The 19,413-nt window shown below is 44.0% G+C and overlaps 1 protein-coding gene and 2 long non-coding RNA genes across 6 annotated transcripts; 1 reads left to right on the top strand and 2 right to left on the bottom strand.

Annotated features, from left to right (window-relative positions):
* Window positions 1-8,689: 8,689 nt before the first annotated feature.
* Window positions 8,690-11,377, top strand: LOC123139735 (uncharacterized). Of its 2 annotated transcripts, XR_006469631.1 has the most exons (3): window positions 8,690-8,964; window positions 9,125-9,260; window positions 9,351-11,377. It is a non-coding gene; the product is annotated as an uncharacterized lncRNA (long non-coding RNA). The 2 variants fall into 2 exon arrangements; XR_006469630.1 differs by having other exon boundaries at window positions 9,125-11,377.
* A 1-nt stretch (window position 11,378) lies between these two features.
* LOC123139745 (uncharacterized) lies at window positions 11,379-13,195 on the bottom strand. Its single transcript, XR_006469632.1, has 3 exons — window positions 12,895-13,195; window positions 12,630-12,779; window positions 11,379-12,040 (listed from the first exon to the last, which is right to left on the bottom strand). It is a non-coding gene; the product is annotated as an uncharacterized lncRNA (long non-coding RNA).
* Window positions 13,196-14,138: 943 nt separating this feature from the next.
* LOC123139712 (uncharacterized) lies at window positions 14,139-18,284 on the bottom strand. 3 transcript variants are annotated; one of them, XM_044559451.1, is made up of 10 exons: window positions 17,793-18,284; window positions 16,837-17,586; window positions 16,585-16,734; window positions 16,256-16,493; window positions 16,017-16,091; window positions 15,857-15,943; window positions 15,529-15,704; window positions 15,236-15,391; window positions 14,453-15,148; window positions 14,139-14,337 (listed from the first exon to the last, which is right to left on the bottom strand). In XM_044559451.1, exons 1-9 carry the CDS (start codon window positions 17,949-17,951, stop codon window positions 14,468-14,470), a joined length of 2,472 nt encoding a protein of 823 aa, XP_044415386.1. In that variant the 5' UTR covers window positions 17,952-18,284; the 3' UTR covers window positions 14,139-14,337; window positions 14,453-14,467. The 3 variants fall into 3 exon arrangements, with proteins under 3 accessions (XP_044415386.1, XP_044415380.1, XP_044415390.1); XM_044559445.1 differs by having other exon boundaries at window positions 14,139-15,148; XM_044559455.1 differs by having other exon boundaries at window positions 14,139-15,148; window positions 15,529-15,686; window positions 17,793-18,283.
* Between the last annotated feature and the right edge of the window lie 1,129 nt (window positions 18,285-19,413).

Here is a 19,413-nt window from a genome sequence, read left to right as displayed (position 1 = left end):
CTACGAAGATCTTATCGGTTGAACCTCGATGTCAAGGATTCAGCTAATCCCGTATGTAGTTCCCTTTGTCTATCGGTATGTTACTTGCCTGAGATTTGATCATCGGTATCTCCATACCTAGTTCAATCTCGTTACCAGCAAGTCTCTTTACTCATTCTGTAATACAAGATCATGTGACTAACTCATTGGTCACATTGCTTGCAAGCTTATTGTGATGTTGTATTACCGAGTGAGCCCTGAGATACCTCTCCATCATACGCAGTGACAAATCCTAGTCTTGATCCATGCCAACTCAATAGACACCCTCGGAGATACATGTAGAGCACCTTTATAGTCACCCAGTTACGTTGCGATGTTTGGTACACACAAGGCACTCCTCCGGTGTCAGTGAGTTGCATGATCTCATCATCATAGGAACATATACTTGACATGCAGAAAAACGATAGCAACAAACTTGATATGATCATATGCTATGTTCATAGTTTGGGTCTTGTTCATCACATCATTCTCCTAATGATGTGATACCGTTATCAAATGACAACTCATGTCCATGGCTAGGAAACCATAGCCATCTTTGATCAACGAGCTAGTCCGGTAGAGGCTTACTAGGGACATGTTGTTGTCTATGTATCCACACATGCATTTGAGTTTTCGGTCAATACAATTATAGCATGGATAACAAACGATTATCATGAACAAGGAAATATAATAATAACCACTTTATTATTGCCTCTAGGGCATATTTCCAACAAATCTGGTGTTGAACATGAACCTAGTGATAATGTTAATGATGATGTTCGTGTTGATGCTCAACCTAGTAATGATAATGATGTAGAAGTTGAACCTGCGGTTGATCTTAATAACCCACAATCAAAGAATCAATGTTATGATAAGAGAGACTTCGTTGCTAGGAAACATGGTAAAGAAAGAGAACCATGGGTTCAGAAACCCATGCCTTTTCCTCCTAAGTGATCCAATAAAAAGGATGATGAGGATTTTGAGCGCTTTGCTGAAATGATTAGACCTATCTTTTTGCATATCTGTTTGACTGATATGCTTAAAATTCCTCCTTATGCTAAGTATATGAAAGATATTGTCACTAATAAAAGGAAGATACCGGAAGCTGAAATTTCCGCCATGCTTGCTAATTATACTTTTAAGGGTGGAATACCAAAGAAACTAGGGGACCCAGGAGTACCAACTATACCATGCTCCATTAAAAGAAACTATGTTAAAACTGCTTTATGTCATCTTGGAGTCGGTGTCAGTGTTATGCCTTTCTCTTTATATCGTAGACTTGAATTGAATAAGTTGACACCTAGTGAAATCTCTTTGCAAATGGCTGATAAATCAACTGTTATACCCATCGGTATTTGTGAGGATGTGCCTGTTGTGGTTGCAAACGTTACTATCTTAATGAACTTTGTTATTCTTGATATTCCCGAGGACGATGGTATGTCGATTATCCTGGGCAGACCCTTTTTGAATACTGCAGGGGTTGTTATTGATTGCAACAAAGGCAATGCCACTTTTCATGTTAATGGTAATGAGCATACATTACACTTTTGGAAGAAACAACCTCAAGTTCATAGTATCAATTCTATTGGAAAAATCTCAACTATTACTATTGGAGGTTTTGAATTCCCTATTCTTATTGCTGGGGACATGCATATCCCCGTTGAGGTAACCTAGTGTTATTCAAAAATTCTCCGGTTTCATGTCATTCGGTAGAAGTTTGTTAATAAGACTTGATCAACCTTGTTAATGGATTCATTTTGATGAGCATGAGATAGATGAATTTAGGAAGCACAACTTTCTGTACCCTCCTTTTACTTTCTATTATTTAGATTAACTAAAGCAAAAAATAGTATTTTCTGTCTGTTTTCTGAATTATCCATGCAATAAAAAATACTTCGAAAATAAAAGTTCTCCAAATGCCCTAAAAATTTGGTATGATTTTTTATAGAATATTTGAGAATATCTGGCACTGAGAACACACCAGAGGGATGCACTAGTGAGCCACAAGGACGGAGGGCACGGCCTACCCCCTGGGTGCGCCCCCTGTCTTGTGGGTCCCCTCCACTTATTCCAGCACCCATCCACTTTGTCTTCCTCTAGAAAAAATCTTCCCGTAGCTCAAACACGTGTTCTTGCTCATTTTGCTGCCGTTTTCGATCTCCTTGCTCAAAGTCCATTCACAAAACTGCTCTGGGGGATTGTTCTTTGGTATGTGACTCCTCCAATGGTCCAATTAGTTTTTGTTCTAGTGCTTTATTTATTGCAAAGTTTTGCTGTTGTGGTGACCCTGTTCTTGAGCTTGCATGTCGAATTTATTTGGTCCAAAGTAGTTTTGATGCATGATATAGCCTCTAGGCACTTGTGGGAGTAGTTACTATCAATTTTGTTGAGTTTGGTTCACTTTTATTTTGAGTTACTAAAAATTTCAGAAAATTTCAGAGGGAGAAAATGATAAGGATATTGTTGAGAGGCTCCTTGAGTCAGGGTTCGAAGGAGAAAGAAAAAAAAGAGAAGGAAAAGCCCAAGTACAACCTTCCTCGCACCATGGAGGTTCGGCCGTGTGAATGGCCAAGTGATGCATTCTTGGAGGCAGCCAGAATTTATAAGGATTTCTATTATTTGGCTGAGAATACAGGCATCACCGACTTCCTCTACGACCAGTGTGATCAGTATCTCCTAATCACTAATACTTCCGTGCTAAATTTTCATTTTCATGCTAGGAGATCACCACCTGCAGTAGAGTTTTATTATATGATGAGTATAAAGAGATGATGATTTATGATTTTTGTGAGGTTTGCAAATTACCTTTTGAGGGCAGCATCGAGGAACCACGTCCTAGTGATGTGGAAGATTTTATTAAAGATATTACCATAGGGAAAAGAAGAAAAGTGTCGGAGGCAATGGCATCTAGTATACATTTTCCTGTCCTGCGCTACTACTCATTATTTGCTAGTAGATATTTAATTGGTCGCGGGGACAGTGGAGGCCTTAGTGCTCCTGACCTTGCCATTTTGTGCCATGCTTTACTTCGTGATAGAACTTTTAGTTTAGGCGCTATGGTTGCTAAAGGGTTGAGCTTAAACCATATGAAGGGCCCCATTTTCGGAGGTATCTTCGCCTCCCGCCTTGCTAGACGCTTTGAGATACCCATTAGGCACTATGAAAAAGAGGAGAAGTTGCTACCCACTATATATTTAGATTATGAAAGCATGGTAGCACATAAGTTTCTTCGCTATGATATGGAAAAGAGACTCATATTTAACCTGGTATTTAGCGAGGATACTTTTCAGATTATTACCTTGCCTGCACCTACTTTGTTCGATATTCATTCAGGCAGGTACTTCGTTTTTCCCGCGGACATTCACGCATACTGGGAGGGGACACGATCCCCAGATCCTGAGCCACAGCCATCACCTGATCCTTACCAGGAGTCTATTTATTGGTGGGAGCCGCAGGAGCTCGCCAACCAGTGGAACCCCCAGGATCCTCCTCAGTACACCGGAGATGGCTACTTTGATCCATGGGACTAGACCAACTTAGGCCAAAAGCCTAAGCTTGGGGGAGTACGTATTTCTCACCGACGTTACATTCATGTTCACACACTCATTCTAGTTGTTGGTGTTCATACTTTTTCATTGTATTATCCATGCTAGTTTATTTTGTTTTCTTGCTTTCTTCTTGTGTATTTGAAAAACTTTGAGAAAAACAAAAAAAAATTAGTTGTAGCTTCTAGTTAGTTTACTTTCCATGTTTACTTAGTAGAAGTATTAAAAGGAAAATCCAAAAAGATTTCTCGTTCTTCTTTTGCTTGTTGGGAGCTTTCCCGTGCAAATAGTTTTTCCCGTTCTTGTTTTACTTCCTTCAGAAAAACAAAAACTCCAAAAATATTTTAGTGTGTTTCTTTGAAATTCTTTTTTTTCCTTTGGGGTCGAGAGGAGAAGACCACGATGAAAATGATGAGTGGCTCTCATATGCATTATTGTTGATCTAACAAAGAGCCCATATTACCTTGTCTTCTCCTTTGAATAATTGTTTGCAGAATCCAGCTTAGTCCAATGCACGTGCACTATTATTATTATCCACGCCGTTCAATCGTGCAAGTGAAAGGCAATAATGACGATATATGATGAAATGATTGAGATGAGGAAAAGCTGGTATGAACTCGATCTATCTTGTTTTTGTAAATATGATTAGTTCATTGTTTCTGATTCAGCCTATTATGAATGAAACATGTTTGCAATGACAATTAGAGATTATAGTTACTCATGACATGCTTAATTAGCTGGGAGTTTATAATGGTTTACCTTGCGTGCCAGCATGCTATTAAAATGGTTGTGATGTAGTATGATAGGATGGTATCCTCCTTTGAATGATTCGAGTGACTTGACTTGGCACATGTTCACGCATGTAGTTGAAATAAAATCAACATAGCCTCCATGATATTTATGTTCATGGTGATTTATATCCTACTCATGCTTGCACTCAGTGTTGGTTAATCTCAATGCATGTTCGTGACTATTGTCGCTCTCTAGTTGGTCGCTTCCCAGTCCCTTTCTAGCATTCACTTGTACTAAGCGGGAATACTGCGTGTGCATCCACTTCCATAAACCCCAAAGTTGTTCCGTATGAGTCCACCATACCTACCTATATGTGGTATTTACCTGTCGTTCCAAGGAAATTTGCATGTGCCAAACTCTAAACCTTCAAATGAAATTCTGTTTTGTATGCTCGAATCGCTCATGTAGCAACTAGGGTTGTCTATATCTTCCATGCTAGGTGGGTTATTCTCACGGTGAGTGGACTCCTCTCATCATTCATGAGAAAATGGCTGGTAATCGGGATGCCCAGTCCCATGCTCAAATCAAATCAAAATAACAAACAAAACTCCCCAAGGATTGTTGTTAGTTGGACGGTACCCGTTGTTTTGGACCAGCCATGGAGTGTGCTTGTTAGTCGTGGGAGAGTATAAACTTTACCATTCTGTTTGGGAATCACCTATAATGTATGTAGCATGGAAGATACCGAGATCTCTTGGTTGTTATGTTGACAATGAAAGCATACCACTCAAAATATTATTTATCTCTATTTCAAAAAATTGAGCTCTGGCACCTCTGCAAATCTCTGCTTCCCTCTACGAAGGGCCTATCTATTTACTTTTATGCTCAGTCATCATCCTCTTATAAAAAGAACCAGTTAGAGAGCACCACTGTCATTTGTATGCATTGTTATTAATTGATATTGAGTATGACTGTGACTGGATCTCTTTTGCCATGAATTACAATGTCTAGTCAGTCCTTGATCTTCAGGGGTGCTCTGCATTTATGTTTTGCAATCTCAGAAAGGGCTAGCGGGGTACCATCTTGTTATATCATATCATGATTGTTTTGAGAAAGTATTATCATCCGAGATTTATTATTATTGCTCGCTAATTGATTATGCCATTGATATGAGTAAATGTAGACCTAAATGTTATTATGAATATGGTTAGTTCATAATCTTTGCTTAAAACTTGAATGCTGGCATCACATATTTGCAACAGCAAGACCAAACAGAGTTTGTAAAAGTTTTCCTTTATCACTTTCAGTTTATCAATTGAATAGCTTGAGGATAAGCAATGGGTTAAGCTTGGGGGAGTTGATAAGTCTCCAACGTATCTACTTTCCCAAACTCATTTGCCCTTGTTTTGGACTCTAATTTGCATGATTTTGAATGGAACTAACCCGGACTAACGTTGTTTTCAGCAGAATTGCCATGGTGTTATTTTTGTGCAGAAATAAAACTTCTCGGAATGACCTGAAACTTCACGGATATAACTTTTGGAATAAATAAAAAATATTGGCGAAAGAATCAACCGAAGGGGGCCCACACCCTGGCCACAAGGACGGAGGGCACACCCTACCCCCTGGATGCGCCCCCTATCTTGTGGGCCCCCCTGAACCTCCACCGACCCCAACTCCAACACCATATATTCACGTTCGGGGAGAAAAAAATCAAAGAGAAGGATTCATTGCATTTTACCATACAGAGCCACCGCCAAGCCCTGTTCTTCCTCGGGAGGGCAAATATGGAGTCCATTCGGGGCTCCAGAGAGGGGAATCCGTCGCCATCGTCATCAGCAACCATCCTCCATCACCAATTTCATGATGCTAACCGCCGTGCATGAGTAATTCCATCGTAGGCTTGCTGGAAGGTGATGGGTTGGATGAGATTTACCATGTAATCGAGTTAGTTTTGTTGGGGTTTGATCCCTAGTATCCATTATGTTCTAAGGTTGATGTTGCTATGACTTTGCTATACTTAATGCTTGTCACTAGGGCCCGAGTGCCATGATTTCAGATATGAACCCTTTATATTTTCATGAATATATTTTTTTCTTGATCCTATCTTGCAAGTTATAGTCACCCACTACGTGTTATGATCCGGCAACCCGGAGTGACAATAGTCGGGACACTTCCCGGTGATGACCGTAGTTTGAAGAGTCCATGTATTCACTAAATGCTTATGCTTTGGTCTGGTACTCTTTAAAAGGAGGCCTTAATATCCCTTGGTTTCCATAGGACCCCACTGCCACGGGAGGGTAGGACAAAAGATGTCATGCAAGTTCTTTTCCATAAGCATGTATGACTATATTCAGAATACATGCCTACATTATATTGATGAATTGGAGCTAGTTCTGTGTCACCCTATGTGTTGCATGATGAATGTCATCTGACATAATTATCCATCATTTATCCATTGCCTACGAGCTCGTTTCATATTGATCTTTGCTAAATTACTTTTCTGTTGCACTATTACGATTGCTACAAAACTACTACTATTACTTTTGCCACCGTTACCGCTACTTCCATACTACTTTGCTACCAAATACTTTGCTGCAGATATTAAGTCTTTCAGGTGTGGTTGAATTGACAACTCAGCTGCTAATACTTGAGAATATTCTTTGGCTCCCCTTGTGTCGGATCAATAAATTTGGGTTGAATACTTTACGCTCGAAAACTGTTGCGATCCCCTATACTTATGGGTTATCACCGCCGGAGGATGCAGCCGGGATGCGCCCGAGGGCCGACGGCGGTGGCGGGGATCCTCCTCTCTCCCACGTCTCACGAGTGGTGCGAAGCCCTTGTGCATGCGGAGGCGTGGCAGATCTGGTGGCGGCAGTGGCTGGCCTTGTCGCGGGCGACAGCGACGGCGGTGCGTTAAGCAGCCCGGTCACGGGCGGCGGCGGGCTTATGATGTGGCGGTGCGTCATCCGGCTTCAGATCGACGGTGGCGTGGAGGGCCTGGTGGGCGGCTTGGCAACACCTTCCGTCAGATCTGATCTGGCCGGTGCAGCTGGCGGTGGTGGTCATCTCTTCCATAAGAGGTGGTCGGCCTGAGGCTAGGTGTTCAGATCTTCAGATTCGTCATCTAGTACCGGCTGCGAGTCAGGAAGACATAGTTGCCGGTGAAAACTGAGCCGACGGCGGGCGATGGCGGCGTTCTGCATCGTTACCTTGATGAAGGCATCGTCGTGTGACTACTGTCGACCCATTCATACTGCTCTAGGGGAAACCCTAGGATCTGGTCTTCCAGATCGGACAATGGCGGCACTGTGATGTCGTTTCTCTCTTGGGAGCATCATTTGTGGAGCAGCACTGGAAGTCAGAGGCAGGAGGTGGAGCGCCTTCGTCTTGCACAGAGCTTCGGTGGAGATGTCAAGTCAAGCCTGACCGACAGGTGATATGCTTTGTCATGCCTGGTCGGCAGATGCTACGCACGACAGATCTTCCAGAGAGTTCAAGTTGTGTCAGCTGGTGGTACTTGGCGGCATGAGGTTGAGGTATACCGGTGGCGACCGCGACGTGCTCAGTTGTTCGTGCGCGGGGAGGTGATGCCGTTGGGCGCCATGGTGACATCGACGGCAGCTAGACCAGGTAAGGTTGATGCCTCAGTACAGCTCTGAAGATGGAGTGGTGACAGTTGGCGGCGGCGGCCTCTGAAAGCGCGCCGGATCGGTGTGTGCCCCAGACCCGGCAAGTGGCTTGGTTGGGGCCTCAGGCTTAGATGTTAGGCTTGGCTGCGAGGTCTGTGGTATTAGGCCCGGACTATCAGCATCCCTTCATCAACTGGATAAGAGTAGCGACAGATGTTGCCTAGACGGTGGCTTCAAGCTCACTGTTGTATTTCTTTTTAAGATCTTTTGTGAATAATTAATAAAGTGGATGCATGCGTCGCCCCGATACAGAGGTCGGGGGTCTTTCTCCTTTTTTTTTAAAAAGCAGGATGACAAAATTGCCAGGTACTTGTTGAAAAAAAAATCCCTAGAGGGAAACTAATAGTAGATTGCGACGAACATGTAGTGGGACGGAGATATTCATATGTTATTGTGCAAGTGATCGGCAATTCAGCATTGGAGGGAGGCAACTAGGCACACCGCCGTGCTCAGCTGCTGCTGCCTTACTTCCGCCGACTGCGGTCGTCCGCAACGTCCCCATCTCCCGGTCATTCCCGACTTGGGCTCGCCACCGCTAGATGTCATCTCGAGGGCATATCTGGTGATACGGCTCATGAGGTGATACGGTATGATCTGGAGCGTTAGATCTGGACTATAGGGACAGGATTGAGCAACCTCTTTCCCACTGGAAAATATGCATCGTGCACCCTATGTTATTCCGTAAATGAGCGACTACTGCATATCCCTTCGTCCTGTACGCCTCGAACTGAATCATGCTCGTCCCCCCGCTCCGCCGCCGGGCACCACAGGGCTTCTCCCACCACCGTCGGCCACCATGACGCCATGCTCCGTCCACTCTTGCTAGCCCCGACTACACACAACCTATTCAGATGCAGCGTGCGTGCCGAACCCGTTGCTCGGATCAGATCCAAATGCTCGATTGTACAATGGGAGCCGAGACAAATCTCTCCCCACCGCCGCTGGAGCTGGAGATTCTACGCGGCGAGGATCAGGTAAGAGGCAGAAAATTCGGGTGATTCCTCTCTGAGCCGCTGGAGTTGGGGGGTGCCATGGAGCAAGTCCCAGTTGGGCCGCCAGCTACCATGGGTCCTGTCCAAGTCCAATCATCGCCAGCAGCTGAGCTCGATCTATCGGTGTCTGTGCCGGTTGCAGCGGTCGGAACTCGATCTGCCTCCTCCAACTGTGGTGACATGTGCATTGGTGGTTCTCGGCCAACCCAGAGTTGTAATCCGGCGGCAGCCCGTTCCTCAGGAAGTGCAGCACATATGGGTGATCCGAGCTCTATGTGGTTAGTTTATCCTCTAATAATCTAATAGTAGTATTCATTGTTCTCTGTTTGGCAAATTCCTTCGGCGAGTCATGGGTTAGTTTTGGACAGGGGCTGGAGTATCAGAACTCCTATGCTTGATGTGCCCAAAAATTTAAAACAGAAAGACAACTGAAGCTATTCTCAGTAGTGAGCAACTCAAATTAGAAAATTTTAAAGGTTCGTTATAAATTAGTATATGCATCGCTATGCTATTACACAATTTCATGACATCTAGTAACTTGTATCACATCTATTAAATAGTATCAAGCAGGCTGAGTACCTGTCTAAGCATTGATGTATCATATATCATTTATTTATTTATTCTTTCAAAGGACGCAAAGGATTTGGCTTCTTGTGGTGGAGATAGTTATAGTACACCAAGGAAAACAAGTAGCACGCCGATCCGTGTAAGTATTATTCAATGTTCAGTGTAGAAGTACCAAAATTTAGCTCACAAATGATAATGGGTGGAAACTCTAGGTTTTAATGGGTGGCGATTTAGGCAAAAAAAACAAAATGGCCAATGCCATAAGCAAAAGCTCTGACAACTTTTTTTATGTGTTTGTGTGGCTACATAAATCAAGTAATCATTCACCCTTTTATGATTTTTTTTCTTGGAATCAAACTTGCTGCTACAGATCAGGCTATTCTCCTAGACATGTATTGCCCTTTTTAGGAGTTTTCCCTTATTTGTGGGATTCACAGGCTATTGTATTCGTTACGAGAATGTTGTGTGGCAACCTGAAGGCTGCAGGATACAAATGTTTCCAACTATTAATTTTTTAGAAGGTAATTGTTGGGGGTTGATTTCAACCTGGATTAGGATGTTAATCCATTACGACATACAGGTTGTGTAAGACTCTTTGCGACCTATTGAACTTATGAATGGGAAAGGAAGGTGATTTGGCTTCTGTAGCAAATCTGTCAACTATGAATCTACATCCGGCAATTGTGAGTATCTGTTCGCTCTGTGGTTTGTTGGTGTCCAGTGCACATGTTAATGGTGACTCTTGCGGGGCAAAAAAATTAGATGCATTTATGATCGACGGGTATGCAGCCAAATCAGAACTAGTGGCTCCTATCATGTGACGAATGCGTTTGGAAAGAACTTCAGGAAGGAGCTATGTACAAGTGTACAAATGAGTTTTGCTCAGGCAGAAAGCAAAATCGAAGAAGGTATGCACCAGGGTTTTTAGATTGATATTCTGTAATCATAAATATCATGTTGTTCCATTAGAACTGCAGACCTTTTTCTGAAAGGATGTCATGTTGTGAACAACAACCTTTTGTATCTACGACGAAATTTTGCTATCTACACTTACTTGCAACAGATGGATAATTTTCTCTCAATTTCCTCGCGGTGGATCTTCTTTTTCTTTCATTGTGCAGCACCAGCAACTTCCGGTGTAACTACCACTGTCAGTTTCCTCGATCACTTTCCTAGCAGCCACCACGGACATGACCAAGCTGTTACGAAGAAGATGAAAAACCTGGGCCTAGGCGGCGAGGGGGAGCTCGTGAAGCCAATGGGACCTGAGAGCATCTGTAAGACCAGGTTATGTGTGAGCTTTGTCGCCGGCAGGTCGTGCGCCTTCGGCGGCAGATGCCCCTTGGCCCATGAGAAAGTTGAATTGTGCAATCCTGCTGCATCTCGAGAAGTCGAAGATCAAGTGATTCTCATGGTGTTCATGATGGTCGTGCATCTTTTATTTTGCAGAAATGCCTAAACAAAAACTTCTCTTGTCTATTCTTGTTGTAATAGGTGTGTTGATGAAGATCAACTTTTCTTGTCTATTCTTATCCATTTCTTCTTCCGTTCAATCAATTCATGATAGGCAAGACATCAAAAATGGAGTGAACAGAAACTCAGTATCAATGAAGGCATGGTAGACGCCATTGTCCAAGATATTAATATTAGAGCATCAATGTTTTTATCTTGGAAGTTCAAGCCTGTAAGTCGCTGGACTAATGAGGCAGCCCATGTTTTTGGCAAAATCTGTTGAGAAGTCAGAAGATCTGTGTACCTGATGTTGTCAGGACACTGTTTGTAACGATGAGATTATGAATGAAATGAAAGGGTGCCCTAGGTTTATTTCTGTCATCATGTATACTAGTAGTTAGGCACGTAACAATGTGAGTTTTTTAGTTTATCCTAAGAAACAATTCTTTAAATATAGTAGGAACAAAATTTAACAATGTAATAACATAATGAAGGTGAGTTGTACAAGGAAAACTATTCTTTACAAATTGATGCTAAGGAAAAAAAGCGTCCAAGCTGGCTCAAAGAATCACAAACTTCTTTCTTTATGTAAAGGGACAGTTAATCGATATGCAGAAAAAACATTGTCGGCATACAAAAAATAGTTGAATACCAACCACCAATTCTCGTTTGAGGGAAGAAAATAGAAATTGTTGTACATTGCTCGCACTCAAACGTAGGTAATTTATTCTTGGACATAAGGCTTCTTTGAGGAGAACATAAGGCTTCACTGAGGGAACATGCAGAACCTCTCGTCAGAAGAAAAAAATGAACAGAGGAACCAATAGAAGCTAACCCTTGTAAAAAAATAGTGTCATTAGGAAGATGCCAATCAGGACCAAAATAGGCAAAATGCTGCTCACTTGTAAGTGCCCAGAAATCTCTAAAAGTAGTACGAATGCATGAGATCTTATGCATCTTCATTAGTCACAGCACATATCATCAAGTGGTAGATGCCATTGCATGACTTAGAAGAACCATAGCACACTGAAACTAGCATCTGCACGGTAAGCAAAATATATTAAAAAACTGAACCAATGGAGGCCCGTTTGCTTTCTGCAATCGGCTACTACCATGATATATACTCTCTCCGTTCCTAAATATAAGTCTTTTTTGAGGTTTCAAATATACTACAACATACGGATGTATACAGATATATTTTACAGTGTAAATCCACTCATTTTGCTCCGTATGTTGTCCCTTGTTGAAATCTCTAAAAAGATTATATTTGGGAACGGAGGGAGTAGAAGTTAAAGAATACAAACTGCGGAATATACGCGCAAAATACCATGAATTTGTGCAAGGCAATGGAGACGGGAGATATGGCTTTGAACATCAAAATATATGTAGCAGACATATTCTTAAGCTTCTGTACGAGCTTTGTTAAGAAATTTTGATAACCAATCTAGATTGTCTGAGCAGAAGTATTGATCTCAGATTGTCGGTTGTTCACGTTTAGCGCGGGTATCTGGAGAGACTGACACAGTGCACAAACAACTCTCTAATTTAATTATAAACACCGATTTTCAATTTCAGTTGGTCTCAGCTAGTGATAAACGAACGTACAGCTGGAGATCACTCGCACTCACCAAAGATGCCGATTAATTGTCCCCATGGAGCCTGGCCTCGAGGAAGCACGACGCCGATCTTGAGCGGCTTCGTCACGACCGGCTCGGCCGACGGCAGCACGGCCGCGGACGGCAGGTCGTACAGGCTGGAGAACAGCTTGACTATCTCATCTGCGAGATCGAATCACGACCATCAAATCCCAAATTCAAACCCACCCAGCCCGCGATCTGTCAGGCCAAGATCCGGGAGGGACGCGACCCAGGAAAGATGGCATTCATCACTCACCGGGGCTTCCAGGGGGCGGTGCTAGCTGGCTCGTCGGCGAGGGCGAAGTAGGAGCAGAGGACGGAGGACGGAGGGGAAGGGCAGCGTGTGCGCGATGCGGCTCACCTCGTTGTAGATGTATGCAAGGCGCCCGGGCACGGGCGCATTGGGTGCTGAGCCCCCGTTGGAGGCCGCCGCCGTCGCCGCCGCCATGCGATGCGATGCGCCGGTGGGGGGCTCCAGGCGGCGAGCGAGGCGAGGGTTCTTTTTTTTTTTACTGGCGTGAGAATTTTCCTCGCTGAACAAGTACGACGCAGATGGCAGAGTTTTCGTCCGCCTCATTAAATTGCTAAACGTACTTTTAGTGGGCTCTGTCGTTAATCTTAACGGTTAGATACAATTGAGTGGATCTGATTCTGAGGCTCTAATTGTTTGGTGCTTTTCTGTGTACGTTAGACAAGACACGCTTAGGAAAGAAAATGTTCTCTTCTAGTGTTAAAAACGTTCTTATATTTTGGAACAGAGGGAGTAGTAGTATAGAAGTATAGATAACTGGCTAATTGATGTGAGTGTCATCCTACATTGAGAATACACCGCGTGCACATGCTGATATGTTTGATTCTGTTCCTGGTACATGTCTGTTTTCTGCTATGTAGTCTTGGGCAATTTTTGCAAGAATATGCTGCTTCCTTGGGGTAAGATGCAAATGTTCCAAGGGGGGGCATGTAAATATGCTAGCAACTTGATCTTGTCCCTTCTTCTCACATCCAACGCACCACATGTTTTGGTAGCAGCGTATCACCCTATGCATGGTAGCACTAGATATTTTCCCATGTCATCTATTTGGTCTTGATGAAAAATGGTATGCTGGCCAGAGATGTTTTACAAAAGAGAGGTGGCACCTGTGACTCTAACAGCCTTTTTTTGTGATGTATGGATTGATGAATCCATTTACCACTTAATTTTTACTGTCCTCTTGCTGGGTATATTTGGAACATTGTTATAGCTGTTCTTTAGGAATTGTCTGTCAACTCCCTGATGCTAATTCTTCCTCCTATCATACAAAGATCATATTTACATGTCACTATCTCTCAATGTATTTCTCGTGGGCATGCTGAATTAACTAGCCTCTCTTGCATGTTAAACAATGCGCACTTCCATTCACTGAAAACTGTCTTGTTGCTACACTCACAGAAATGGCCGCATTGTATGGAGCAGCAAGCCAGCAACACATAGCATTGGATCACGGTTACCAAAACACTAGCTGCAACAACACGTCCTAATTGCAACCAAAAGGCAACATTAGTTACCAATCACATACTACTACGGTTCCAACTAATTCTTACTACATAGCATTGGATCACGGTTACCAAAACACTAGCTGCGGCAACACATCCTAATTGCAACCAAAAGGCAGCATCACTTACCAACCACATACTACTACGGTTCCAACTAATTCTTACTCCCTCCGTCCCAAAATACTTGTCGAAGAAATTGATAAAAATGGATGTATCTAGAACTAAAATATGTCTAGATACATCCATTTCTCCGACGAGTATTTCCGGACGGAGGGAGTACTAAACTAAGTTCAGAATCACATCTTGTTAATTCGAATCTCAAGAGACAACTCCTTGGATGCCCCAGCCCCAAACACATGCGCAGGCGGCACAACCAAGAAGAATGGCAGCTTCTCCACGGCAACATCGCAGGGCTTGGAGCTGCTCGTCACCGCCGGCGTGTCCACCATACATCTGCCGCCTGCAACGTCCGGCGGACCATATGCCCACATCATGGCTGGGTACTGCAGCAGCGCTGACGTGCTGGCCCTGATGCACACCACTGACACAGCAGTGATCGCATTGAGCAAGCCCACAACAAGAAGGAACACGCTGCCGTCCTCCGCGAGGAGCAGACGCCGCGGTTCTGACACCGGAACCTGAAGCCAGAGAACCTTGCCGTACTCAATCTTGTGCACAGGCCAGGAATGCAGGGTGGCAAGGTGGCCGAGGAGCGCCGGTGGCGGGCCGGTGAAGCTGCAGCCGGGCTCCGTGCAGAAGCAGGGTGTGTGTGGGCACGCACTATGGTGATCGTCATGCTCATGGTAGGTGACGTAGCTCTGGCAGCCACCGTGGGAGCACTTTATCGTTGCCAACGAGACGATGTCGTCCATTAAAAGGCAGGGAACAAAGCCTCCGCCGCCATGCTTGCACATCGGGCACTGTCCGCCAGGGAGCTCGGTAAGGCATGTGACACAAACTGAATGCCTGCCATTGCACTGCACAAATTCAAGATCATAGCAAGAGGTTAGTATTAATGCTGCCTTTCTCAGGTGAATGGAACAAACAATTGGTCTAGTATTTGCCTGGAAGACAGGAGGCTTTAAGGGGCGGAAGCAGAGGCGGCAGTCAAGAAAACTTGTTTCCACTCCGGCCTTCCGAACGCCTTTCTCCATCGTCAACAGAGAACCCATGTTTCTTACCATGGAGGTGCCCGGAGCAACTTGCGTCCCCTCCGTAGTCTGCAAAAAAATCATGGAGTACAACACATAACATGCATGCCATGCCGTGTGGAATTAGCACCCACTATGACTATGCACAGAAAATTCTTCTGCGAACTCTTAGAACGCTGTGACAAAAGTGAATAGCATCTACATACTTGGGCAGCCTCAGGTTCGGAGGAAGGCCCGTTGGACCGCATCTGCTGACTATCTCTTGGAGATTTTCTGCGTTCTTCCTCCAGGGAGAGATAATCTGTTCTGACAGCATTGGCGGTCATAAACACGCTCCCCTGCCTGGTGTGAATGTCTCCGTGAGCTGCAGTTAGAGTTTTATCTGTGATGTAAAATCAACATGAAAAGAAAAATATAAAGTTCTACAAACACAACAATTCAAATCCATGTGCAAATTCATGAGATATGTAGTTTGCTTGAACATCCAGTTCCATGAAATTCTAACACCTTCATATAATCGGGCAAGAGTAGTACCTCCACATGAACCATCATGAACTGAAGCAGAGTTGTGCAGATCATCTCTGCTGCTGTCAACAGTACGCAGCAGGGAAGGTGGTTGAGCTACAGAAAAGATGGGTTAATGCAAATGATATCAAACTAGCATAAAAAGAAGAGAATGTGAATATAAAATAACCTTGATTCTTGTCAGGTAGGATTGTAGCATTGGTCTTGTGCCTAACATCAAGATTTGTTTCCTCCATCATCTCATCTTGAAAAAATAATAGGTAATGCAAAATGAGTCGTTAAAAAGTATGAAAACACAAAAAATAGTAATGAAATGGTGGACCATACAGATGAACAGATCTCATCACAACATGGACATCTAGATCCATCAAATTCAGAACCTTGGTATAACTGGGGCAAGGGCACTACCTCCTGTTTCTAATGTCTCAGTTTGGGAGGGTTGTCCGGACGGAGATAAATGATCAAATTTTGCAGGCACCTCCTTACTAACATTGGGGTCACCAGATGATCCATCATGAACTGAAGCACGATTGTCACTACAATTTGTGGGAACTCGAACAGTAGGCGGCGGGGAAGTTGGACAGGCTGTAAATAAGAGCTGAGATTGGGAATCCTCGAAATAGCAGGTACCCTCCTTGGGCCTAAGCTGTTAAAAAGTAATATAGTGGTGTCACTTAAAATTTGAGACTACAGTAAAGAATGTATCAATGATGTATGGTCAGAACAGTAGCACTCACCGCAAGTTTACCATATGTTTCAAGGCCATTAGCTATCTGTGTATCCTCATGCAAGATATTCGCTATAATACCATTGGTGAAGTGTGCGATACGTGGGATTTCAATTGCATCAAGCCGATTCATACTTAATAGGTTGTCCAAATAAAAAATCTGCAAAAAGTAACAACATAGTATATCAAATGCAGACCACATCCTTTGATTAAAAGAGAAAAGAAGAACAAGAACAAAGTAACCAAACAGGGAATGACTTACAATACAAAAGAGGGTGCAACTAGTGAGGGACAGGGTTGGTTCATTCGATTTCTTGGGATTAGCCAATCTCGTGGAATAAGCCAATCTCGTGGAATAAGCCAATCTCTTGGACTTCCAGGAAATTACAGCTTGGCTAATGTCGTGAACAAGGACCTTGCACCAATCAATATTTGGAAGATTGTGTAAGTCAGAAGTCCAAGCCGCATCCCTCCCTGTGATATATGTAGCCGTAGTGGGGAATAAGAGACGATTGAACACAATTATAATGAAGCATCTTATCGTCAAGTCGTCATCGCCCCCGAGGCGTATGCGTTGGTACAAGACTTCAACAGTAATGTTTTCGTCCTTAGGGACACCAAGTAGTTTCTTGAGCTCCCGAAGTTGCTCTATTTTTATTGCACGGGATAAAGGAGGTGGATCTATGCCGCCATTAGGTAAGCCAAGGACACAATGCACAGCATGGGGTGTAATCTTAAGACCACCCTGCGTGCCAACATTGATCACAAGGGATTCACTTGTATTGTCCATTAGAAACACAGGCAGGTTCCTTGTCCGGAGCGCATCAACAGTCAAACTGAGCACCCACCCAAAACCTAACTTCTTGATCCTTTTCCTCTGGCAATCTTTTAGAATTTCAATAGCTGATTTAATAAACTCTGGAGCACACCATATGGTGGGACGACACTTCTTCTTCTTCTTCTCGTCACTTTTTGTGGGGATGGTGGGAGAGTTGTTGGAGACTTTCTTACCCTGCATATAAAAACATAATAGGTAGAGGCAGCAAACTATTAGACTTAGAATGGCAATAGCAATCCAATTTCCCAAATAAAACGGTGCTAATTGGTAGTTTGGTACCTAGGTGTGACCCAAAAGGAGACATGAATTGGCAGCAGCATGTAAATAACAAGTACTAGCAACACATGGAGATTCGGCAAGGATGAGACAAGGTAAATCACCTTGACAGCCTTCGATTCATGGGTCTTCTTACGCTTGAATCGCCGTGGGGGAGTGAAATCATCTTCCTCGTCGCTGCTGGAAATGAGTTCCGGGGAAGTGGAATGCGTCTTCCTCTTGCGCACTGAAGGTTCCGTATTGGAAGAACCAGCCGACTCCATACCTTCGTTTCAGATCGGGATTTCGAGCGATTCGCCCAAACGCGCCCCGGGTGGCGGCGCCCTTGTCCGAAGCCGCGGCTCCCAACCCCTCGCGGGCGGGGCGGCCCGTCGATCTGGATAGGACGCGCAGTGCCGCCTCCGCCGCGCGGCCGGACCGTTCGATCCGACTACGGCGCGCGGCCTCCTCCTCCGCGATCTCCCTCCCGCGTGGGTGGATTGGAGTTGGTACTAGTGCGTGTGCGGGAGCGAGTGGATAGAGCTGGAGCTGGATGTGGATGGGAAGAGACGCGAGAGCACGGGAGGAGGCAGCACGAGCTCAATGACAGATTGACAGGGTGAGTAAAATGTGTTTATTTCTAGTAGGTACCGTCACCCACCACTCGTGCTGTGCTACTGCTGTCTTCTTTTTTCACCCCGCTTTTTATTTATAAAGCCACGATCTTGCCAGTCGAAATAAGATACCATCAGTTTGATGGAGGAGGGGTCAAATAAACGATGCCTCCAGGGAGGAGACCGCCATCCACGGACGTCGACGGCGGCAAACTGACAAGGTCAAGCACGGCACTTTAAAATAGTATGGACTATATACGAACAAAATGGATGAATTTACACCTTAAAATATGTCTATATACATTTGTATGTAGTCCGCATGAAATCTCTAAAATGACTTGTATTTGGAAACGGAGAGCATACTGAGCTAGTTTAAATACTCCATTTGAAATACATTGCGTAATTGGTTTTGTTCTTAGTCCAACTTTGGAAGCTTACGAAATTTAATATCAACATCTACAGTACACAAAAATACAATGTGTAATTATTTTTCAAGATGGATCCTATAAACTAATTATTGTGAACATTAGTACTTTTTCCTACAAATTTAACCAAACCTCCTAATTTAACTTGGGACGGCAAATTTTAGAAAGAAAGCATATTTATGTATTTTGAAAGGAAAGTACTCCCTCGGTTTCATAATGTGATGCATATAGGGAGGTGCTTGTTTCATCATTTTTCATCTGTCATCTGTTTACAACATAAACAAAAATCTTACGGTCGTTTGGTTGTGTCTGTCCGTAATCGAGTGCCTCTGTATCCATCCTAGCTAACGGTTGATACCCACAGGTATACCTTGCCATGGGCAGCCCGGCCCGGACGGCCCGACCCGAAAATCCCGGGCTGAGCTGAGCCCGAGCGTGTCATCGGGTCGGGCCCGGGCCAAAAAATCAAGCCAGGCGTGCAGGTCAGATCGGGCTTGGCCCTGCACAAAACAAGATTTTAGCTGTAGTCAGGCCGGGTCGACCGGGCCGTGTCGGGCTTTTTCGGGCTTGGGCCCAATTTAGTAGGCCCGACGGTTGGGCTGGGCCAGGCTCTTCTTTTCAGGGTTTTTTTTTAACCCGGCCCGATGTTGGAAATATGCCCTAGAGGCAATAATAAAATGGTTATTATTATATTTTCCTTGTTCATG

The sequence above is a fragment of the Triticum aestivum genome, chromosome 1B (assembly GCF_018294505.1).
Source record: "Triticum aestivum cultivar Chinese Spring chromosome 1B, IWGSC CS RefSeq v2.1, whole genome shotgun sequence".
Taxonomy (NCBI): Eukaryota; Viridiplantae; Streptophyta; class Magnoliopsida; order Poales; family Poaceae; genus Triticum; species Triticum aestivum.
Note: the sequence above shows the minus strand (reverse complement) of the source record. Positions and strands in the feature narration are given on the sequence as shown.

Excerpts from the sequence above, each read along its gene's own strand:
- LOC123139712 (XM_044559445.1), bottom strand. The coding sequence starts at position 17,951 with ATGGAGTCGGCTGGTTCTTCCAATACGGAACCTTCAGTGCGCAAGAGG. Across the intron at positions 16,494-16,584 it reads AAACATATGGTAAACTTGCG|CTTAGGCCCAAGGAGGGTAC; the intron begins GTGAGTGCTACT and ends ACTTTTTAACAG. Across the intron at positions 15,944-16,016 it reads CCTACCTGACAAGAATCAAG|CTCAACCACCTTCCCTGCTG; the intron begins GTTATTTTATAT and ends TCTTTTCTGTAG.